Genomic DNA, 21977 nt, shown 5'->3' on the forward strand with positions numbered 1-21977 from the left:
AGAATTTATTGATCAATAAACAGTGTTTATTGATAGTTACTAGGAAGGCCAGGGAGCGAGGACAAAATGTCAACATGGACGTAAACGTTGGATAACCAACCGGTAAAACCTGGACTTGACCTGGACTCGGACTTGACCTGGACTTGGACTTGGACTTGGATCTTGACTCAGACTCGGAACTTGACTCGGACTCGGAACTTGACTCGGACTCAGAACTTGGATCTTGACTCAGACCCTAGAAATGGAACACGGAGCCTGGAACAGGAACACGGCTTGGGGCCTGGAACAGGAACACGGCTTGGAGCCTGGAACTGGACACAACTTGGAGCCTGGACTTGGACACAGACCTCGAGCCTGGACACGGACATGGACCATGAGCCTGGACTTTGACACGGACCACAAGCCTGGACTTGAAGGACTTGGACAACGAGGAGACAAACTACCCAACTCAGAGTGTAGCGGCAAACAGCTGGATCTACTCAGCTGGAAGGACTTGGACATCAGGCTCTCGACTTGACCCAGAAACAGCGGACGACAGGCTCTCGACATGACCAAGGAACAGCGAACAACAGGCTCTCAACTCGACCCAGGCTCAGCCGGCCATGAAAACAACAGAATTTGTACCTTACTTGGAGTCGTGGCAAAATGGCCGGCAACTCAGCTGGACACAAAAACGACTGAATTCACTAAGCGGCCATGGCACTGAAGCAACTGGAATCCACGATTCTCGGCAGCCCTGAGACGAGCAGAGCCACCTTGCTGAGATGACTGACTTCCGGTGACGAACTTCTGATGACGGTCCTGCACTGAGTAGCTGTAACCCAGAGCCTTTGATGCTGCCGGTTCGAAATGAAGATCAGGTGCCTTAATCAAGCCGCCCAATGGAACACGGGGAAAAGGAAATAACCGAAGTGAGGAGTCCACCGACCGGACCATGACAGGAAACAATCTCTACATTTTGGAGAAACTTGGAACAAGGCAAGGTGAAGGATACAGAAATAGGATTGAGTAAAATGATCAGCATGGATGTATTGGGGGAAAGAGCCTGTTCCTATGCTTACAAAATTGATGACTCCATCAAAGCACTCTTAGCCTCTTTGATCCGCCCTCGTCATTACAGTCCCTTATCTCAGGAACCATTCTCGTAACCCTTTATTGAACCTTCTCCCATACCCACATATCCTTTTCATAATGGGCAACTAGAATTGAACACCTTAGTTGAAGCTTTTAATAAAGGTTCTGCATAATTATGTATACACTCAGTGTCTCCATAGATAAAGCCCAGAACTATGTATTTCTTAATAGCTACTCTCTCAATCTGCCCCACTTTAAAGGCTTTGTCTGCATATAACCGTAGGTTCCTGTATTCCTGCATTGCTTTTAGAACAGTATATCTACAACAGGAACCTTCAATGCACTGGAAAAATACCACCAATACAATCTCCTGGAAGTCCTCTAAATTCACTGCAAGGATAAAGGAAGCAATATTGACATCTTTCCAGTCACGCTTCAAACACTGAGGTCCGACTTCTCAGTTAATTGCTTAAGCAGGGCATATATTTCACATGTCTGCATCCTGAACCATACTCTGTTCTGAGCTCTGTCATGAGAGGAGATTGCCAGGTAGAAAAAGGTGCGAACTAAAGGTGTGCTCAACACTTCCTGGAGGAAGTGCAACACCCAGGAGTCTCTGGCTCCTGACCACTAACTATGGAGTTGGAGCATGCAGGATTCAGAACTTCAAGACCATGCGCACAAGAACTGTGTACAAGTATCAGAAGGAATGCATCACCTCACAAGCTACTCACTTTCCCGCCTCATCCAATATATCTTGCTCCAGCCGTAGATGTGTCTCGATTTCCCACACTGGCCTCAATCTGTTACATCAGAAACCACAAAGCCACAATGAAAATAAATCATCCTGAATCCCAAGGGGCTGCTTAACAAGAAGATTATGAAGAATTGCATAAATAGGAGGATGTCCAAAGTTAATGAGTTCAGAGCTTTATGCATAATTGAATTTTTATTATTGGTGATGAGTGAACTTGCTGAACTATAAATGAACTAAGGAACTTTTAGAAGTCACTAATAAAAGTAATGACTCTGGTAGGATATTGATAATTAAATTGTCTGAGGATTTGAAGTTGCCCTGATTTTTACATTTGACCACTTTGAAGCTTTTAACAAAGCACAAGATAGACTTTAGACAGCGATATTCTAAGACTGGAAAATGTAAAGCAATACTGAACCCTCCCTCTGAATTCCCAGTAAATGCTCTAATTGTACCTAACTCCATGACAAAATGATATGCCAGTTGTTTGAAGATTGTTTAAAATGTAATTTTGAGTGTAACAGGATTCAGCTTCAGAACTGGATAAACTTTTTTTGATTTTATTGTTGGTTGTACTATGAAAATGTTGAAATTTTGCAGCAGATAAATGTACTTCTGACTTTTGATTGCATGAAGCATTGTGGGATCAAGAGTGAATCTGTTATTGAATACATTTGTAAACGTGTTGATGGATTCCAAAATCGTACAAATGAAATATTAATTTTTGCGGACTCTGATTTGCCTTCATGTCTTTGTTTCTCTGTGTTCCCTCGTCTTACCCAGGGCTAGAATAAGTTGGGCTCATACATGTGGACACATTGCATGTATTTTAGTAACAAGTAATATAAACAATTAAAGTAAACATAGAGTTACAACCTCGCAGCAGCAGACAACAAAGTAATTCATGTGCAGTGCACCGAAAGCTGAATAAATGGCTTATTCAGCTCTATAACTGCACCATATGTGTGTACTTACATTTGATATATATTACATCATTGATTCACAGACAGTACAACAGTTTCCCATTCATGTTTTCACAATGCTTACACATTTAACCTTGCTGTAGAGTTTTATTTTAATCTCCTGGAGTGACTCAAAGGAGTTCAGGAAATTGTCAGTATATCCATTTCCGCCTCAATTTTCACTTTAAAAATTTCTACTGTATCAACATCTAGAATGCAAATATTCACAAGTATTTTATTTTAGTTTTAATTAACCCTTGCTGGAATCGTATTGTTGTTTTGAAACTCCAAAAACTAATTGAAAGAAAAATCAGGTGAGCCAGGAATAAACATGTACTCTTTGTTTTTACTTTTAGTGAGGTGCACACCTATGATGTAGTGCATAATGACATATGCCATTCAAATACTTTTATATAGAACCCATCATAAATTGTGAAAACAACAAAGAATGCTTAATTAATGAATTGAATTGACTTTATTACTTCATATACATGAGGAGTGAAAATCTTTACATTACGTCTCCATCTAAATGTGCAATGTGCAATTTATAGTAATTTGTAATAAATAGTATGCACAACAGGACAGTCAATAAAACATAGAAATACAATTATATCAGCATGAATTAATCAGTCTGAGGGCCTGGTGGAAGAAGCTGTCCCGGAGCCTCTTGATCCTGGCTTTTATGCTGCAGTACAATTTCCTGGATGGTAGCAGCTGAAGCAGTTTGTAGTTGGGGTTACTCAGGTCCCCAAATGATACTTTGTGCCCTTCTTACACACCTGTCTTTGTAAATGTCCTGAATAGTAGGAAGTTCACATCTACAGATGTGCTGAGCTGACAGCACCACTCCCTGCAGAGTCCTGCAGTTGAGGGAAGTTACAGTTCCCATATCAGGCAGTGATGCAGCCAGTCAGGATGCTCTCAACTGTGCCCCTGTAGAAAGTTCCTAGGATTTGGGCGGCCCACACCAAACTCCTTCCACCGTCTGAGGTGAAACAGGTGCTGTTGTGGTTTTTTCACCACACAGCCAGTATGTACAGACCATGTGAGATCCTCAGTGATATGTATGCCGAGGAATTTAGAGCTGTTCACCCTCTCAACCCCAGATCCATTGATGTCAATAAGGGTTAGCCTGTCTCCATTCCTCCTGTAGTCCACAACCAGCTCCTTTGTTTTGTTTTTGCGACATTGAGGGAGAGGTTGCTTTCTTGACACCACTGTGTCATGGTGATGACTTCTTCTTTGCAGGCTAGCCCATTATTTTTTGAAATTAGGCCAATCAGTATTGACAGCAAATTTAATTAGCAGATTGGAGCTGTGGGTGGGGACACAGTCATGGGTATATAGGGAGTAAAGGAGGGGGCTTAGTACACAGCCCTGAGGGGCACCTGTGTTGAGGTCAAACATTATATCTGCAATATTATTCAAAGTGTTCTGTAATCAACGCTGGTTTCAGTTTCCATTGCTCTTGCATTACTTTCATGATGTCATCAAAGGTTGTTTCTGCTATTTTGGTTGGAGCAGTCAAACTGCAAAGTAAACTCTATTCATTTCCACAGATTGCACTCAGCAAAACTGCACTTGCTTTGCATTGGGTATTTCATTTGCTTTAAAATATTGCACAATTCACCTAGTGTATATCACCCAGTTAACTTTTGTGCATTTGAACGTGTCCATCTTTTCAATGCAGCCAGCCATTTCTGCTTTTTTATTTGCTTATCTGGAACTCACTGTTTATAAACCCATGAATTTGTCTGTTTTCTGCCTGTACTGACTTTTTTTACTCGACCGTTTCTCTCCTCTTGTGAAGAAAGTGTGCTACAGTTTTTAAAAAAATTCTAATATCTCACTGCATTTCCACAGGCAAGTAGTCATCTTAGGTTCATTTTAAAACTTACTCATCACCACTGCCATGTTTCAAAATTTCAAAAAATAATTAAAAGAAAAATACTGGAGAGCTGGTAATAAATGTGTACTGTTCATTTTTACTTCTACCGAGGTATGCATATATGAAATGGTAGTGTGGCTTATGCTATTCACATACTTCTCATATAATCCACAATGAATTATATAAACAACAAAGATTGCTTAATCAAACAGTATATCTACAATTTACTCAAATATCACTGAAATATTAAGTACATTATATATGAATTACATAAACATTTGATCTTGGCTCGTTATACTTTATGCAAAACATTTCCAAGTTTCATACTTGTCAAGTGGTGTCAAACACAAATATTTATTTTTTGGTCCTGATGCAGTGCCTCAACCCAAAACATCGATTGCTTTCCTCCCAGTGGTGCTGCTTAACCTGGTGAGTTCCTCCAGCAGGTTGTTTGTAGCTCCAAATTACAACATCTGCAGTCTTTAGTGTCTCCACACAAATGTTTGCGTCTCAATTGCTTCTTTCCAGCACTTGAGTATAACTTTGCTTCTAACTCAACTGCCTCTCTCCCACTCTTCCTTCAGGATTTAATTGGGGGGAGATTACTTTCAGTGAGATGAACTTAGAACTGGCTCAGGATAATTGGAAACCAAAGTTGACAGGCCTGCAGGAACAAATGGTTCAGGTACAGTTTATGCATATTCCCTTGAGAAGCAAAGGAAGAAAAACAAATCCACAACTCCTTGGTCGATGAAAGAGATATAGTGGAAAAGAAAACAAAATAAGGCTGCATAGGAAAAATGTTGGATTGCAGGGTGAGGTGGTATTCCTGGAAAATTACGAAATCTGTTGGTGGGAGGGGTGGGGGAAGAAGCTATTCTAAAAACATTGCTTCAGCATCTTCAGGCATCTTATCTCCTCCCGGATGGTAGTGATGAGAAGAGCGCATGTTGTGGATGGTGAAGGCACCTCATGATGGATTCTGCCTTCATGAGGCACCAACTATTGAAGATGTCCTCAGTCGTCGGGAGATTAGTGTCCGTGATGGACCTAGCTGAGTCTGCAGTTCTCTGCAGCTTTTTCTTGATCTTGTGCATAGGAGCCTCCAAACCAGGTGGTGATGTGCCCAACCAGAATGCTCTCCACTTCATATCAGGTGGTGATGTGTCCAACCAGAATGCTGTCCACTCCATACCAGGTGGTGATGTGCCCAACCAGAATGCTCTCCACTCCATACCAGGTGGTGATGTGCCCAACCAGAATGCTGTCCTCTCCATATCTGTAAAAATTCTCTGGTGGCATGCCAAATCTCCTCAAATTCCTAATGAAATGTAGCTGCTCATGTGCCTTCTTCAAGATTGCATCAATACGTTGGTCCCAGGATAGATCCGCTGAGATGCTGAAAGGAAGCTGGTTATTCTTTCAACTGCTGACTCCCTGATGAGGACTGGTGCGATTTCTCCCAACTTCCCCTTTCTAAAGTCCACTACCAATTCCTTGGTTTTACTGACATTGAGTGCATTGTTTTGTTGTGACACCACTCAATCAGATGATCTATTTCATTACTGTACGCCTCACAAAATAAGAGTAAAAGATGGCATAAGAAAAGATATTAGCTGCCAAAATAAATAGAATCTTAAAGTTCTTTTGGTATAAATCTAGTAAAAGGTTGGGCATGTGGAATTTTGACACACTGAGGCAAAAAATAGACACTTGAACATACGAGGGGTGATTGATAAGTTCGTGGCCTAAGGTAGAAGGGGTCAATTTTAGAAAACCCAGCACATTTATTTTTCAACATAGTCCCCTCCTACACTTACACACTTAGTCCAGCGGTTGTGGAGCATACGGATCTTGGACCTCCAGAAAGTGTCCACAGCAGGGGTGATTGCTAACTTTGTGGCCTAAGGTAGGAGGAGATGAGTTATACAACTCTCATTACATGCATATGCATTTCAACTCTTTGAGTAATTATGCAGAAAGTTTAAAGTTAATAACTCATCTCCTTCTACCTTAGGCCACGAACCTATCAATCACCCGTGCTGTGGACACTTTCTGGAGGACCAAGATCTGTATGCTCCACGACCGCTGGACTAAGAGTGTAAATGTAGGAGGGGACTATGTTGAAAAATAAATGTGCTGGGTTTTCTAAAATTGACTCCTTCTACCTTAGGTCACAAACTTATCAATCACCCTTTGTAGATGGGCACTGTTCAGGTACCTAATGAGTACTTTACATCATAAGGAAGATGTTTTTTTTTAATAGTGAAGGAGATGATGGTTGAAATGTTGGGCATGTTTAAAATATGATAGCATGGAGGCAATTTAAATTTAGTTTAAATTTAAAGAAACCTATGAGATACATCTTAGAACTTTGAGGGAAGTAGAAGAGGAAACAATGGGAATACTGACCTTAAATCTTCTAATACTCTTTGTGAATGGTTTGAATCTGAGGGCTGGAGAGTAATAAATGTAATTTTTTTCTTTGAAAAAGAACAATAGGGATAAGTCCAGCAACTATTGGCAGGTCAGCTTAAACCTTGGTAGTGAGAAAGCAATTTGAAACATTAATAAAGAATAAGATTAATAAGCACCTGGAGGTAATTGCATTGAGGCAAACCCAAATGGGCACAAGTGTTAACCAATTTGAGGTAGCAGTGTAGCAGATGGCAACAGTAATGCACATGGGCTTTGAGAAGGCTTTTGACTGGTGCCAAATAATAACTAGATAAGGCATGGAGACAAGCTTTTCCGTACATTGTTACGAGAATACACATAAAATTAAGATGTTTGCTGGCCTGGGCTAGCATCAGTGGCATCAGCAGTTGGTCTGCCACCTGCCCTCAGGGGAAGGAGAGATAAGGAACAATGGAGCAGCGTCTGGAGATGTGTAATGAAGGGATGTGGGAGGGAGAGCTGTCTGGAGCGGCTCCCCCCTTTGAACCCTGAACTGTTTGAAGTGATGGACAGGCGATACCCCAGCAGGGGGATAAAAAGGGACAGGTTCGCTAAGACAGAGACACACGCCACCCGAGGTAACGAGACCCTGGAAGCGGTGCGCCTCTCACGAGTGGGTGAGAAGTGCCAGACAACGACAAGGGTGGAAAGGTACGATCAGCGGGAACCCGGTGTGTGTCCGCCCTTGCCTGGGTGCCGGGTTCACTGCAGAGGATCGACCGCATCTGGAGGAGGGGTCACAGTCGGTGACCTCAGGTGACATCACCAAGGACCCGCCCAAAAGCTGTTGTGAGCCATCTCGCTGGTCTGTGAGCCATCTTGCTGGTCTGTGAGTGAAGCAGTGTTCTGAATGATCAGTTGTTCCTATTCTATCTCTCTCTTCCCCCACGTTGTCCACCGCCATGGCAACGATTACTGCGAACTGAACTACTAACTGGACTGAACTTTGAGTCATTTTGAAATTGGTCATTTACCCCTAGACAACGATAGAGCTTGATTGATGCTGTTATCTTAATGCTGTGCACATGTGTGTTTATCATCACTGAACTGTTGCATTTATTATCCTTTCGATTACTGTGTTGCTTGTTTCTTTAATAAAACTTTCTTAGTTCTAGTACTCCAGACTCCAACTGAGTGATCCATTTCTGCTGGTTTGGCAACCCAGTTACGGGGTACGTAACAACATCAAGTACAATTGTCCATCAAACCACCCACCCCTCCCCCACCTTTACACTTCGTTTAATTTTCCCTGTATTTCTTATCAATTTCTCCAGATTCTACACTCGCCTACACGTTATTAACAACTTACAGTGAATAACTGGGGACTACACAGTAGCGTAGTGGTTAGCACAATGCTTTACAGTACAGCCAACCTGTGTTCAATTCCCACCACTGCCTGTAAGGAGCTTGTACGTTCCCCTGTAACTGTGTGGGGTTCCTCCAGGTGCTCTGGTTTCCTTCCACAGTCCAACGACGTACCGGGTGGTAAGTTAACTGGTCATTGTAAATCGTCCTGTGATTAGGCTCAGGTTAAATCAGGATTTGCTGGGCAGCTTGGCTAACAGGACTTGAAAGGCATATTCGGTGCTATATCTCAATAAATAAATTAATTAATCTCACAACACTCATGTCTCTCACAATACTCATGTCTTTGAGATGTGGAAGCAAATTGAAGCACAGAAAGAATATACAAATTTCCCACAGAGTGCACCTGTCATAAGGAGGGTGGCTGGGAACGGACCCAAGTGCAAGACACAAACACTGAAGTACTAGGGACAAGACTAGGATACAGGCTGAGGGCAAGGACATGGACACGAAAACCGGGAACCCGGAACAGGAATGGACAAGAGAGCTAGGAGCCCGGGCTTGGACTCCGAGCCAGAGACTGGACAAGAACCCAGTACCTGGGACTTGCCTCCGGCTCGGACCCCAGAACTAGGCAAGGACAAGGCTTGGCAGGCAGGCAGGACGAGGCTGGAGTCTTCAGGCTTGAGGCTAGAGGCGAGGCTTGGCAGGAGGCAGGAGGCTGGAGTCTTCAGCATTTTGTGTGTGTTGCTTCGGTTACTTTAATAGATTTGCTAATGTATGTTTTGCAACATGTTTGTTAAAGGGCTTATTTGTTCTACAGCATTTTTTGTTTAGACCCGTTCTTATAAATTTCAATCTTTTATTTGCTATATTTTTTAAAAATCCATGCTATTAGTAGGTGAACGGAAAGGCTCATGCATGCTTTCAAATGCAAAAAAGCTTCTAATGCAAATGTATTTTCTGATAATCTTCCAGTCATGCCATGGACACCGTTGTTTTGTAGTTATCAATAGACTCTGAGACTTACCTTTTTTTTCAGTTTGTTTTGCATTGCTTTGTCCTCATGATCAATTTATAAGGTATGCTGATGCATTTGATATTCTTGACTGTACTACAGGAATGCATCACACATATCATGCAAAACATTCCTTTGCATACATCACAGGTAGGAAATAAATACATCATTCAATTATATAAGAAGCAAGCTCACAGTTAAAACAATTAACTTCAACCCCATACAGAAATTAGTTTATGTCTTGTACAGCAACTGCAGTGGGAGAAACAGGGAATCACTGCTTCACCATAGAGGAATAAGACAAAATGACTGTTCTGACATTGGTTGGTTGTATACACAATCAGGTTTGTGAGCCCTTCACACTTAAAATGTAAAGGATTTCATTAGTCCAAGAATGTTTTGTATCTCAGGAGAGAGAATCGTAGAGTTTAAATAGATTTTGTGCATCAATATTTACTTGGGAAACCATCTATAGAACTGAGGCAAAACAGTAGTAAGGCCCATGGACTGTAGTCTCCAGAGCCTGACCAAGTGTCCCATCGGACTTTGTGGGAGGCTAGTGAAGAAATGACAGGGGCCCTGCCAGTGGTATTTAAAATGTCCTTAGCCACAGGTGCAAAGTGGACAGTGAGGAAGGCTATCAAGGCTTGCAGTAGGTTCTGGCCCAGCTGGAAAAATAGGCTGAAAAATGGCAGTTGGAATTGAATGCAGACAAGTGTACGGTATCGCACGTTGGGAGGATAAACCAGGTTAAGTCTAATACGATGAACAGCAGGCACTGAGGAGTCTGGTAGAGCAAAGGGATCTGGGAATTCAGATCAATAATTTCTTGAAAGTGGTATCACAGGTAGATAGGGTCATAAAGAGAGCTTACAGCACACTGGCCTACATAAATCAAATTATTGAGTACAGGAGTTGAGATGTAATGTTGAAGTTGTACAAGATGTTGGTGAGGCCTAATTTGGACCTCTGTGTACAATTTTGGTCACCTACCTTACATACCTAAGCCCCATCAACCCTACTGGCCAGAGTCTTCTGTCCTGGGACAGTCTTTCGAGTCCCTAGATGCAGCCCAACTTCTTAGTGTATTCTTCCTTTCCCTAGGATGAGGTCTTTGAAACTTCTGTTGGTATTTCCATAGTGCTGGATTTTTACAGGATAGGGTTGCTAGTCGCAAGCCCAACCCTCATCTTTTCACAGCTGGGCTTGGGACTGTCCATGGCGTAGTTCACCTATGTACAAGAAAGATATTAATAAGATCGAAGGAGAAACTTTACAAGGTTTGCTGGGACTCGAGGACCTGAATTACAGGGAAGATGGAACAGATTAAGGCTTTATTCCCTGGAGTTTAGAAGGATCAGGGGAGATTTGACAGAGGTGTACAAAATTAAATGGGGTAAAGATAGAGTAAACGCAAGCAGGCTTTTTCTGCTGAAGTTGGGTGAGACGAGAACTCGGGGTCATAGGTTAAGGTGAAATATTTAAGAGGAGCCTGAGGGAAAACATCTTCACTTAGAGGGTGGTCCCAGTGATGGACACAAGCTAGATTTCAACATTTAAGGTTTGTTTCGATATGTAAATGGATGGAGGGGAATGGAGGGCTATGGTCCAGATGTGACGAGGCAGAATAACAGATGGAAGGGCCAGTTTCTGTGATGTAGTACTCTACGACTGTCGAATATAGTTTATTTGAAATATGCTATACTTCAGGTTCACAAGGAAATAATAAAAAAGATTGCATTGAATGTGAAATAATGAATTTTGGAGGAATTCAGTTCATTATAAATGTACAAAATAAAAATGCAACTGATCAAGTGTGTATTAACCAGATATTAAGTGTTGCTATTAGATCATCTGATCTAGAATCTGATACAAGTGTCAAGATCTGGATTGTGTCAAATATCATTTCAGAGTATTCAAGATTCCTGGATGGACGTGTAACAGAGTGAAAGAGAAGCTCAATACAGTCACAGCAAGAAGGAGGCAGAGGGCAGCAGTGACTGAGCTGAGCAAAAGTTCTTGAAGAGTGTGGAGTGAAAACTCTGATCAATTTATTCAGACCATGCCTGACAAAAGTGCTGAAGCCATGTTGGTAAGTTATCAGTAACATGTATAACAAAAAAATTATCAATCCCTGAAGATGTACTGATAAACCCGGATATCCTCTTTTCTGCAAGATTTTGCCTGGATGTTGGTGTTTTCTCCAGCTCGGACCCACTGTGGTTGCATCTCAGTTAATCTTGTAATGGAAGGAAAAGTGCAAGGAGTGTTTGAGAGCATTACTACAGCAAAGTTAAGTTTTTGTGTAGTCATTGGCAAGTTCGACCACAATCCTCACAGCCCAGAAAGAAGTTGTTTTTGGACCTGGTAGTTCTCAACTGTTCAATTTGCATTATAACGAAGAAACAATATTCACATCTTGCTCTTTTCACTCATGCATCTTCCTCCACCCCTTCCCCCCACCCCCACCACCTGCATTTTCCATAGATGAAGGAGTAAACCAGATTGCAACGATATCACAAGTATATTCCCAAGTATGTGACTTGGGAAGTTAAGACCTTCTCTGCTGTATTAGATTCGGATTTACTTATCACGTACATCCAAACATGTAGTAAAATGCATCATTTACATGAACAACCAACAGAACGTAGGGATGTGCTGGGGGAAACCCACAGTGTCACCACACATTCCGGTGCCAACATAGCATACCTCACCAATTCTCAGCAGAGCAACACAGGACACAACAAGCAACAAAACAACAGCAAAACAAGTTTCTTTCCTCCCTCCCACCCACTTCCACAGATGTGGACTGTCTTCCAACTCCAGTTCGAGCATCTGGGCGTCAAGTCACCAGGCTTTAGCCGTTGGCTTGGCCTTCTGAATTCTGATTGACTGCTGGGCTCCAATCTCTGGTATTGCCCCCGGAATGGTGAATGGTGAACGTCAGGCTCTTAATTGTGGGTGTGCCGATTGATCAACCCTCATGCCACCTGTTCACATGGACATCCGATCCTGGGACACACTGACTGGGACAGCCCGACTACATGAATGTCCTTTGTCACCTGGCCGTATTGATGTCCTTCGTGTCGAGCAGAGGCCTGAACTACAGGTTCCTTTCATCATGAATCCACGTCATTGGGCTTTGAATGGAGAGTCAAGGCCTGACTTTCTCCACATGCCCCACAGCAGCATAGTGGTTAGTGCACTCTATTACAGCTTGGGACGTTCTCGAGTTCAGCTTTCATTTCCATTGCCAGTCTATAACGAGTCTCTGTACATCCTTCCCGAGGAATGCATGGACTTTTTCAAGGTTCTCCGGTTTCCCCTCTCACTCCAAAGACATACTGGGTATGTAATTGGTTATTGAAAGTCATCCTGTGATTAGGCTAGGGTGAATCGAGTTTCTGTTGTGCTGTCAGGGCGGCATGATTCATAGGGCCTGCTTTGTGCTGTGTCAATAAAGGAAAAAAAATGCCTGTCTCAAAACCCTAACCTGACCTCTAATTCCCTTTTCTGTCTCCAAAACCATCCCTACAAACTTAAAAAACCACTAAGACGGAACCACAATCTCAGCAGCCTCAGCCTTATTCCTCAGCTTTAGAAATGGTAATCAGAGGGTTGACAATGCGTCTGGGGTAGTGTCAAGAAACCCCCTTTTGGTGTGAGTCACCCCAGCCACCAGCAATCCCCAGTCTCCTCTGGACCCAAGCAAGTTTACAGCTGAGTCTGGAGAAAATTTGGTGGTATGTCACTTAGGTTCTGATATGTAGCGGATTGATACAGGAGAGCTGCTGCCTCAGCACCAGAGATCTGAGTTCAGTCCTGGCCTTGGGTGTTCTTTGTCTACATGCTCTATCTGTGGCCATGTGGACTTTCTCTGGGTGCTCTGACATCCCCTTAGCATCTAAACACGCATGGATTGTTTGAGTAATTAGTCACTGTAAATTGTTCCTGGTGTGGAAGTGATTAGTTGAATCTGCGGAGGGAATGAAAAAGGGGATTAATTTGGGATTGGTGTAAATGGGTGTCTGACGGTTAGCGTTGAGCAGTCACTGTGTTAAAGGGTTCATTTGCATACTGTACGTTGCAGTGACCCCATTGCTATACCTTTCTAAAATTTGAAATCTTGGCTTTCAAGTGTGGCAGCTATCATTGGCAGTGGTGACCATTACCTTCTAGCTGAGCTGAAGCCCAACGAGGAAGAGCGGAGCATGACCAAAGCAGGCTCAGGGTAACCGTCCAAACAAAAGAAACATTCACCTTGCTGTATGATGCAGTATAAACATGGCTTTTATTTAGCAGGTCAGGCAGCATCTCTCGGAAGAGGTACAGTCGACGTTTCAGGCCGAGACCCTTCGTCAGGACTAACTGAAGGAAGAGTTAGTAAGAGATTTGAAAGTGGAAGGGGGAGGTGGAGATACAAAATGATAGGAGAAGACAGAAGGGGTAGGGATGGAGCCAAGAGCTGGACAGGTGATTGGCAAAAGGGGATATGAGAGAAAGCAGGATCTCCCAGTGGCCACACATTTTAATTCCACATCCCATTCCCATTCTGACATGTCTGTCTACGGCCTCCTCTACTGTAAAGATGAAGCCACACTCAGGTTGGAGGAACAACATCTTATATTCCGTCTGGGTAGCCTCCAACCTGATGGCATGAACATCGACTTCTCAAACTTCCGCTAATGCCCCACACCCCTTCATACCCCACCTGTTATTTATTTTTATACACACATTCTTTCTCTCACTCTCCTTTTTCTCCCTCTGTCCCTCTGAATATACCCCTTGCCCATCCTCTGGGTTCCCCCCCCCCTTGTCTTTCTTCCCGGACCTCCTGTCCCATGATCCTCTCATATCCCCTTTGCCAATCACCTGTCCAGCTCTTGGCTCCATCCCTCCCCCTCCTGTCTTCTCCTATCATTTTGGATCTCCCCCTCCCCCTCGAACTTCCAAATCTCTTACTAACTCTTCCTTCGGTTAGTCTTGATGAAGGGTCTCGGCCTGAAACGTCGACTGTACTTCTTCCTAGAGATGTTGCCTAGCCTGCTGCGTTCACCAGCAACTTTGATGTGTGTTGCTTGAATTTCCAGCATCTGCAGAATTCCTGTTGTTTGTTGATGGCTTTTATTTATCTGGTTTGCTAATTATACTGAGGATTCTACACTTCTGATTTGTACTTATTCTCTTTTATATTTTGAAACTCCTTCATCCCTGTTGGCAGAAATTATTAGTGAAGGGCTGAAATAATGGAAGTGATATGAAAGCAATCCAGGTTAAAGACCACTCCATTTGTCAGGTGTCAGACCTCAAAACAACAAACTGGGAATTGTGCACACTCCTCCTTTTCCAATTGGTGCATTTGTAGGGAAGGTCCCCCAGGCAGTGAGCCCATTCATAAAAAAATCAAAGATTCGGATCATTCCCTCCTAGTCTCTTAACTTGCTTTGCTCCAGAGAGAACAGTCCCAGACTATCGAGACTTTCCTTATGACTCCAGTCCTCCAGTCTCAGCATCATTCTTGTGAATCTTCTCTGCACACTCTCTAGTATAATTCTACCTTTTCCTGTAGTGTGGCAAAAGGTGTAATACTCCATGTACGACGTAACCAACATTATACACTACTGTAATGTGACCCAAACCTTGAACTCAATTCCCTGTGAAGGTGAACATGCCATATACTGCATCTTCTCCATCCTACCTATCTATATGCCACTTTTGAGGAACTCTGTTCAACAACACTGCTAGGGTTCTGCCATTCACTTTATGACTTGCGCTACTCAAGCTTCCCAAGTGCACAATTTTTTACTTGTTCGGTTTAAGTTCCATTTCCTATTTTTATTTTGGCAATTTCGTTTTCAAAAAAAGATGTGGCAGAGCAGATGGACTAAGTGTGTTCATGCCAAGATTATATTGATCATCTTTTTTCTCTTTAATTGATCTTTACTGATTTGGAGCCTGGTCTCAAAATGTGATTCAGGAAACAGAGAACAGGAATAGGCACCCTATCATGATGTCAAACTAAATTAAACCTACCTGCCTACACCTGACCCATATCCTTCATTTCCTACATGTTCATGTGTCTTTTTAAATGCCACTGTCATGTCAGCTTCCACCATCATCCCGGCACTGAGTGCATCCCAGCACCCACCAATTTCTGTATAAAAACACTTAACCACACATCACCTTTAAACTGTCTCCCTCACATTTTAAAACAACATCCTCTAGTGTTTGACATTTCTATCCTGAGGAAAATACTCCAACTATCAGCTCTATCTATGCCTCTCTTAATTTTGAGGTTTCCACTCAGCCTCCAGTGCTTCAGAGGAATCAGTTCAAGTTTGTCCAGCCTCCCTTATACCTAAAACTCTCTAATTCAGCTGCATGTCACCACTTCTCTTGTCCTTCATTTACATAACCTATCAAAACTTAAATGTTGAGATGATTTTTGCCTCAGCCTCAAAGTCCTTGAATTGAATTCTACAACTTCACAACTCAGTGTAATGAAATACTCCTGAATTCTGTTCTAAATATTTTATATTGTTGACAGAGGAGGTCCTTGCATTTTAAATGAATATGTCATTTTACTAAAAGTACAAAGCTTTCAGTCATAATTGCAAGGTTCAAGTTCCATCACAATTTGTTTAGTTGAGTGTTATTAGACAATTTCAATGAATATCAGAGGCAGATATTCAAAGGCCAAATATTAAATGGAATATTTTCAAGAAACTCCCTGCCTTGTTAATCTTTAGGTAGCAACACTGTAGCAGGCACAAGATAGATTTGGTTACAAATGGTTACTTCAATCAGAGTTGTTAGCTTGATGCTAGAATTTCCCAGTGTAATCATTATTAAGCAGTCATCTGTATTGCAGCTTTGAAATGGGTATTGGCAATATATGTAAGCAACCAAATATTTAACACATATAACAAACACAATTATTGTCCATCCCTAATTTCCTTTGGTGAGGTGATAGTGAGCCACTTTGAACTGTGCAATCCCTCTGAGGAGGGTGCTCTCACTATATGATTGAGTAAAGAGTTCTTGGATTTAGATCTAATCACTGAAGGGAATGCAATATATTACCTAGTCAGGATGCTGTATAACTTCGAAGAGTACTTGCATGTAGCATTGCTGTATTCTTCTAGGTGCCAAAAGGCCTGAGTAATAAGATGATCGTGGAAAGGTCTTGATTAGTTTCAGCCGTGCATTTTATATCTGACCGCTGCCCTGGAGGTGCAGGGAATTAAAGTTTCATGTATGGATGTGGGTGAGCTGCTTTGCGCTGGGTTGATAGCAGATCACTCAATTATTGTTGGATGTTCACTTAACCAAATAGTGGAAAGTCTGTGGGGGGGAAAGAGGAGATGAAACATTCACCGTAAATTCTGCAGCCTCTGAGCTGCTTTTGTAGCCACAGTATTTATTGGCTCTCTCAGTTACTTTTCTGCTCAATACTGACCCCAACCCCTGGATGATAAACGGGGATTTAATGATGTAATGTATTTTGCTGTCAGAGACAGAGGCAGGTAAACTCTCACTTATTGGAGATCGTTTTGGAATCAAAGAGCATAGAAACAGACTATTGACCCACCATGCCCATGCTGATCATCAAGTGTCCATAGGTCTTTTGGCAGAAAAAATACAGTTTTCTTTCTTTGAAGTTTATGGGGCAATGGGAATATATTCCCCATCTAGAAACGTCTAGGCTTCTTTCAATTATGTTTGGAGTTTCATTATAAAAAATGGAAATGGGTTTTATTGGTAAATGCTTATTAAAATTTTACAGTATTTTCAGCTGACTTACTGTGTGAAGAGACAGTATCTCCAGGCTAGATGGCCCTTATTTGGCAAGATTTCTACCTCTCATTCATCAGCCACTGGCAAGTTTTTTTAAAGATCAAGCTAACTGCATAAGATAGAGCAATTCATTTCTTTGACATTCTAATGGTCTATTTATTGAAAATCATATTTAAAAAAACTACTTTCAAGCATATTAAGTTTAGTTAGTTAATTTTGATCTCATTAATTTCAAACTTATTTTAATGAAACCTGTTTGACACTGGCTTTTTTTTTTGCATTCTTTAGTTAATTTTGCCACTTTAGCATGAGTTTGAATGTAGCCAAGTCTCAAATTGCAAGCACAGTTTTATTCCAGTGTGTTATTGCTGTAAATCCTTGCTGACAGGCCTGGCTTGTTGAGGCATTGACATCTGTCTGCATGAAATATGAATGTTTGATATTTAAGAAAACTGAGTTCAAATTCTGTAGTATATGGTGGTATGGATAGTGACCCTGGCCATCTAATTATTGTCACATCTACTGCATCCTTCATTGCTGTTCTTCAGAGAATCATTTGGCAGATCCCATGGGATGCATCATTTGGGGAAACCTAGCAACTGGAAGTTCTGCTAGTTGTTCATCAGGTTGTTATTCCCAAGTATACCTTCTTGGAGTGACACAGTGATCATCTCCAACAAGAGAATTTATTTGCCTCTCTCTCCCATTCAAATCCATTACATCAAGTCCTGAATTATCAGCGTCCAGCAGGGGTGAATAGAGTCAATATTGATTGGAAACATAACTAAAATAATGAACAAAATACTTACAGAAGCCAGAATAATTGCTTTTAGCATATCATCCTGCAGAAATTTAACAGGTTCTGCACTTTGGCAGGACAAACCAGGGTATGACTTGCACGATGAGCAGCAGAACACTGTGGACTGTGGTGAAAAAGGGAGATCTGAGAATACCGATCCATAATTCCTCGAAAGTGGTGTCACAGGTAGATAGGGTTGTAAAGAGAGCTTTTGGCACAATGGTCTTCGTAAATCAAGTAATGAGTACAGGAGTTGGAATGTTATGTTGAAATTGTATAAGATGTTAGTGAGGCCTAATTTTGAGTATTGTGTGCAGTTCTGATCACCTACCTACAAGAAAGATATCAATAAGATTGAAAAAGTGTAGAGAAAAAATTATAAAGAAGTTGCCAAGACTTGAGAGCCTGAGTTGTAGGGCAAAGGGATACTTTATTTCCTACAGCGTAGGAGAATGAGGGGAGATTTGGTAGAGGTATACAAAATATGACTGGTATAGATAAGGTAAATGCGAGAATCCTTTTTGCATCAAGATTGGGTGAGATGAGAACTAGAGGTCATGGGTTAAGGGTGAAAGGTAAAATGTTTAAGGCGAACGTGAGTGGGCACCTCTTCATGTCAGAGGAGGGTTAGTGTGTAGAACGATCTGCTAGCGAATGTGGTGTATGCGGGTTCAATTTCAACATTTAAGAAATTTGGATAGGTATATGGGCAGGAGGGGGAATAGAGGGCTTTGGTCTGGGAGCAGGTTGATGGAACTAGGCAGAATAATATTTTGGCGTGGTCTCGCTAAACTGGAGGCCTGTTTCTGTCTTCTGTGAATCCAGGTCTGAAGAAAACATAAATACCTGAAACTCCTGATGTTTTTTCCCTGATTTATGTTAAGTATAACTTAATTTCATGTTGTTATGTTAGTTTCATCTTGTAATGTACTGTCCTGCTGCCACATAAAGGTAACTTTCATGACATTTATGCCTTGTGTATGTATGCCTCTAACAACAATGAACCTAATCCAGAAAATAATAAGCTACAACAGCAATGAGGCAAAAACTGCTCTGCTCTGCTTTAGGTAGTTCTATTTGTCTCTAATCTGGCTTACCATTGCTGGATTACTCATCATCATTCACCTTCTGGCTGGATAACGGTGTCATCACTGTGAGCCCACGTCCCAGCACTCTCCACTCAACAGAGGCCCTCTGTTGGTCAGGGCTGACCATGGACATAGGACTCCAGCTCCGAATTCTTCCTCTGGGTTTACTCCTGAAACCTCCCCATAAGGCTGTAGTCGCAAGGTAGCAGAGGTTTAAGATCAGAGCTTTCCTTCTCCTAGGCGAGCTGATGAGCCCCATCTGCCCGAAGAGAATGCTTTTAAGGTGCTAATAACTCGCCTTTGCTCCTTCTGTCAGTAGAAACAGCTCCACTGGGCTTAGTTACACATCAAGGCCAGGAGTTGGATTTGGTTGTCAGAGGCTATCTGAGACCTTCGCCATTGGGAGCATTTAATAGGTAGTGGGAGCTTATACCCACTACATTCCCCAGATATATCATCATCAAGGATCAATATAGTATGATTCTTCTCCTGGTGTATGATCTGCTGACTTGTGGGTCTTGAAATGACTGAAGGGGCTGATCCATGATCCACAAGTCCTATTGCAGTGTCGGCAGATGTAAGACGCTGTTCTCATGGTGGACGTAGCTGGTTGGGCCTTTCCCAGTCTCTCCTTGTGTTGAAGCCGCTTAGTCTCAGCTACATGGTGGAGGTATTCTTCAAGCCGTGCAGTCCCCTCATTGAGAGTCCTTCTCCAGCTTTCCCTATCCTGTGAAAATTTCTTCCATCCATTCAGATTGATGTTGCGCTTCCACAGGTGGGTCTTGATATTGTCCTTGAACTGCTTTTTCTGCCCCCCAGGAGTAGGCTTTGCATCCTTGAGCTGCTGAACATGAGATGTTTAGGGAGGCGGGAGTCAGGTATACGGATGATGTTGCTGACCCATCACAACTGGTGTTGAGTCACGATTGTGGCTATGGAATTAATGCAAGCTTCCTCCAGGATACTGCAGTTAGTACGCCTGTTCTTCCAGCTGACTCCCAGAATCTTTCGAAGGCACCTTTGATGGTAAGATTCTTGAGATTTTATGTGCCTGCTGTATGTTGTCCGTGACTCCATTCCATATAGCAAGGAGGGGAGCACTGTAGCTTTATAGACCAGAAGTTTGGTGTTGGTCTTGATATCATGATCCCTTTCTCAGCCTGGCAAAAGCTCTACAGGCACAGCCTATTTTGCGATTTATTTCAAGATCAATGTTGGTTCTTGAAGAAAGAAGGCTGCCAAGATATGGAAAATAATCAGTCTTCACCAGAGGGCTGTCAGCTTGGATGGTTGGAGATTTAGGAGCTTGATCTGGAACAGGTTGGTGCAGGGCTTGGGTTATCAAGTCCCAGGAGCTTGTATGCTCTGGCAAAAGTATCCTTCATATAAAAACCCCAGATATTATAACCTTAAGTCCACACAACTACATACAGTGAATATATGTCTCTGTGACAATTAGTCATAAAAATTGGTTGCTAAGGTTCTCAGAGTACAGTTTATTTTCAATTCAAAGGGTGTTGTTGGCAGAGAAGGTCCTTAAAAGTTTAAATGAATGTGTCATTTTAATAAAAATACAAAGCTTTCAGTCATAATTGCGAAGTTCAAGTTCCATTGTAATTTGTTTAGTTGAGTGTTATTAGACAAGTTCAATAAATAATAGAGGTGATGTACATAGTGAACCAGGCCAAATATTAAATGGAATATTTTCTGTGAAAGTCATTGCCTCATTAATCTTTAGATAGCAACACTGTAGCAGGCACAAGGTAGATTTGATATTATGAATATATCAGAATCTAATTGTGATGTCTACATTTGCTGATTAAAAAATCTGGGGGCCTTTCTTTTGAGTGCGGTGATGTACCAACAGATGTTAGTATCCTCAGTCTGTGCTGCTGCCAGAACTGACAGTACTCCATATTCAAATTCAAGACACAATAGCCACAGCTCTACACAGTGTCCTTACACACCCGGAGAGGAGGGATGCCTTTGTGAGAATGCAGTTCTTGGACTACAGTTCAGCATTCAACACCATAACTCCCTCCAGGCTCAACAAGAAGCTCAGAGACCTCGGCCTTCACCCTGCCTTGTGCAGCTGGATCCTGGACTTCCTGTCAAGTCGCTGGCAGGTGGTAAGAGTGGGCTCCCTCACCTCTGCCCCTCTGACCCTTAAGATGGGTGCCCCTCAGGGCTGTGTACTAAGCCCCTTCCTTTACTCTCTGTATACCCATGACTGTGTCACCACCCACAGCTCCAATCTGCTAGTAAATTTGCTGACCATACTACATTTATTGGCCTAATCTCAAATAATAATGAGGCAGCCTACAAAGAAGTCATCACCCTGACACAGTGGTGTCAGGAAAACAACCTATCCTTCAATGTTGCAAAAACAAAGGAACTGGTTGTGGACCACAGGAGGAATGGAGACAGGCTAACCCCTATTGACATCAATGGATCTGGGGCTGAAAGGGTGAACAGCTTTAAGTTCCTTAGCATAAACATCACTGAGGATCTCACATGCTCTGTACATACTGGCTGTGTAGTGAAAAAAGCACAACAGCGCTTCTTTCATCTCAGACGTTGAAGAAGTTTGGTTTGGGCCTCCAAATCCTAAGAACTTTCTATAGGGGTACAATTGAGAGCATCCTGACTGGCTGCATCACTGCCTGGTATGGGAACTGTACTTCCCTCAATCACAGGACTCTGCAGAGAGTGGTGCAGACAGCCCACTATTCAGGATATTTACAAAGACAGGTATGTAAAAAGGGTCTGAGGGATCACTGGGGATCCGAGTCACCTCAACCACAAACTGTTCCAGCTGTTACCATCGGGGAA

General features: G+C 42.3%; 1 protein-coding gene across 2 annotated transcripts in view; it reads left to right on the forward strand.

The window, feature by feature from the left end:
• Positions 1 to 21977, forward strand: part of slc6a9 (solute carrier family 6 member 9) — a 299983-nt gene that overhangs the window by 32907 nt on the left and 245099 nt on the right. Inside the window, exon 2 of one of the 2 annotated variants that reach the window (XM_063064441.1) lies at positions 11373 to 11553. The exons of the other annotated variant lie outside the window; for it this stretch is intronic. Within the exon in view, the coding sequence (XP_062920511.1) occupies positions 11524 to 11553 (30 nt within the window). The 5' untranslated portion in view covers positions 11373 to 11523. The remainder of the gene's footprint in view (positions 1 to 11372; positions 11554 to 21977) is intronic. 2 annotated transcript variants of the gene reach the window in all.

This window comes from Mobula hypostoma, chromosome 12 (genome assembly GCF_963921235.1).
Source record: "Mobula hypostoma chromosome 12, sMobHyp1.1, whole genome shotgun sequence".
In the NCBI taxonomy this organism is placed as follows: domain Eukaryota; kingdom Metazoa; phylum Chordata; class Chondrichthyes; order Myliobatiformes; family Myliobatidae; genus Mobula; species Mobula hypostoma.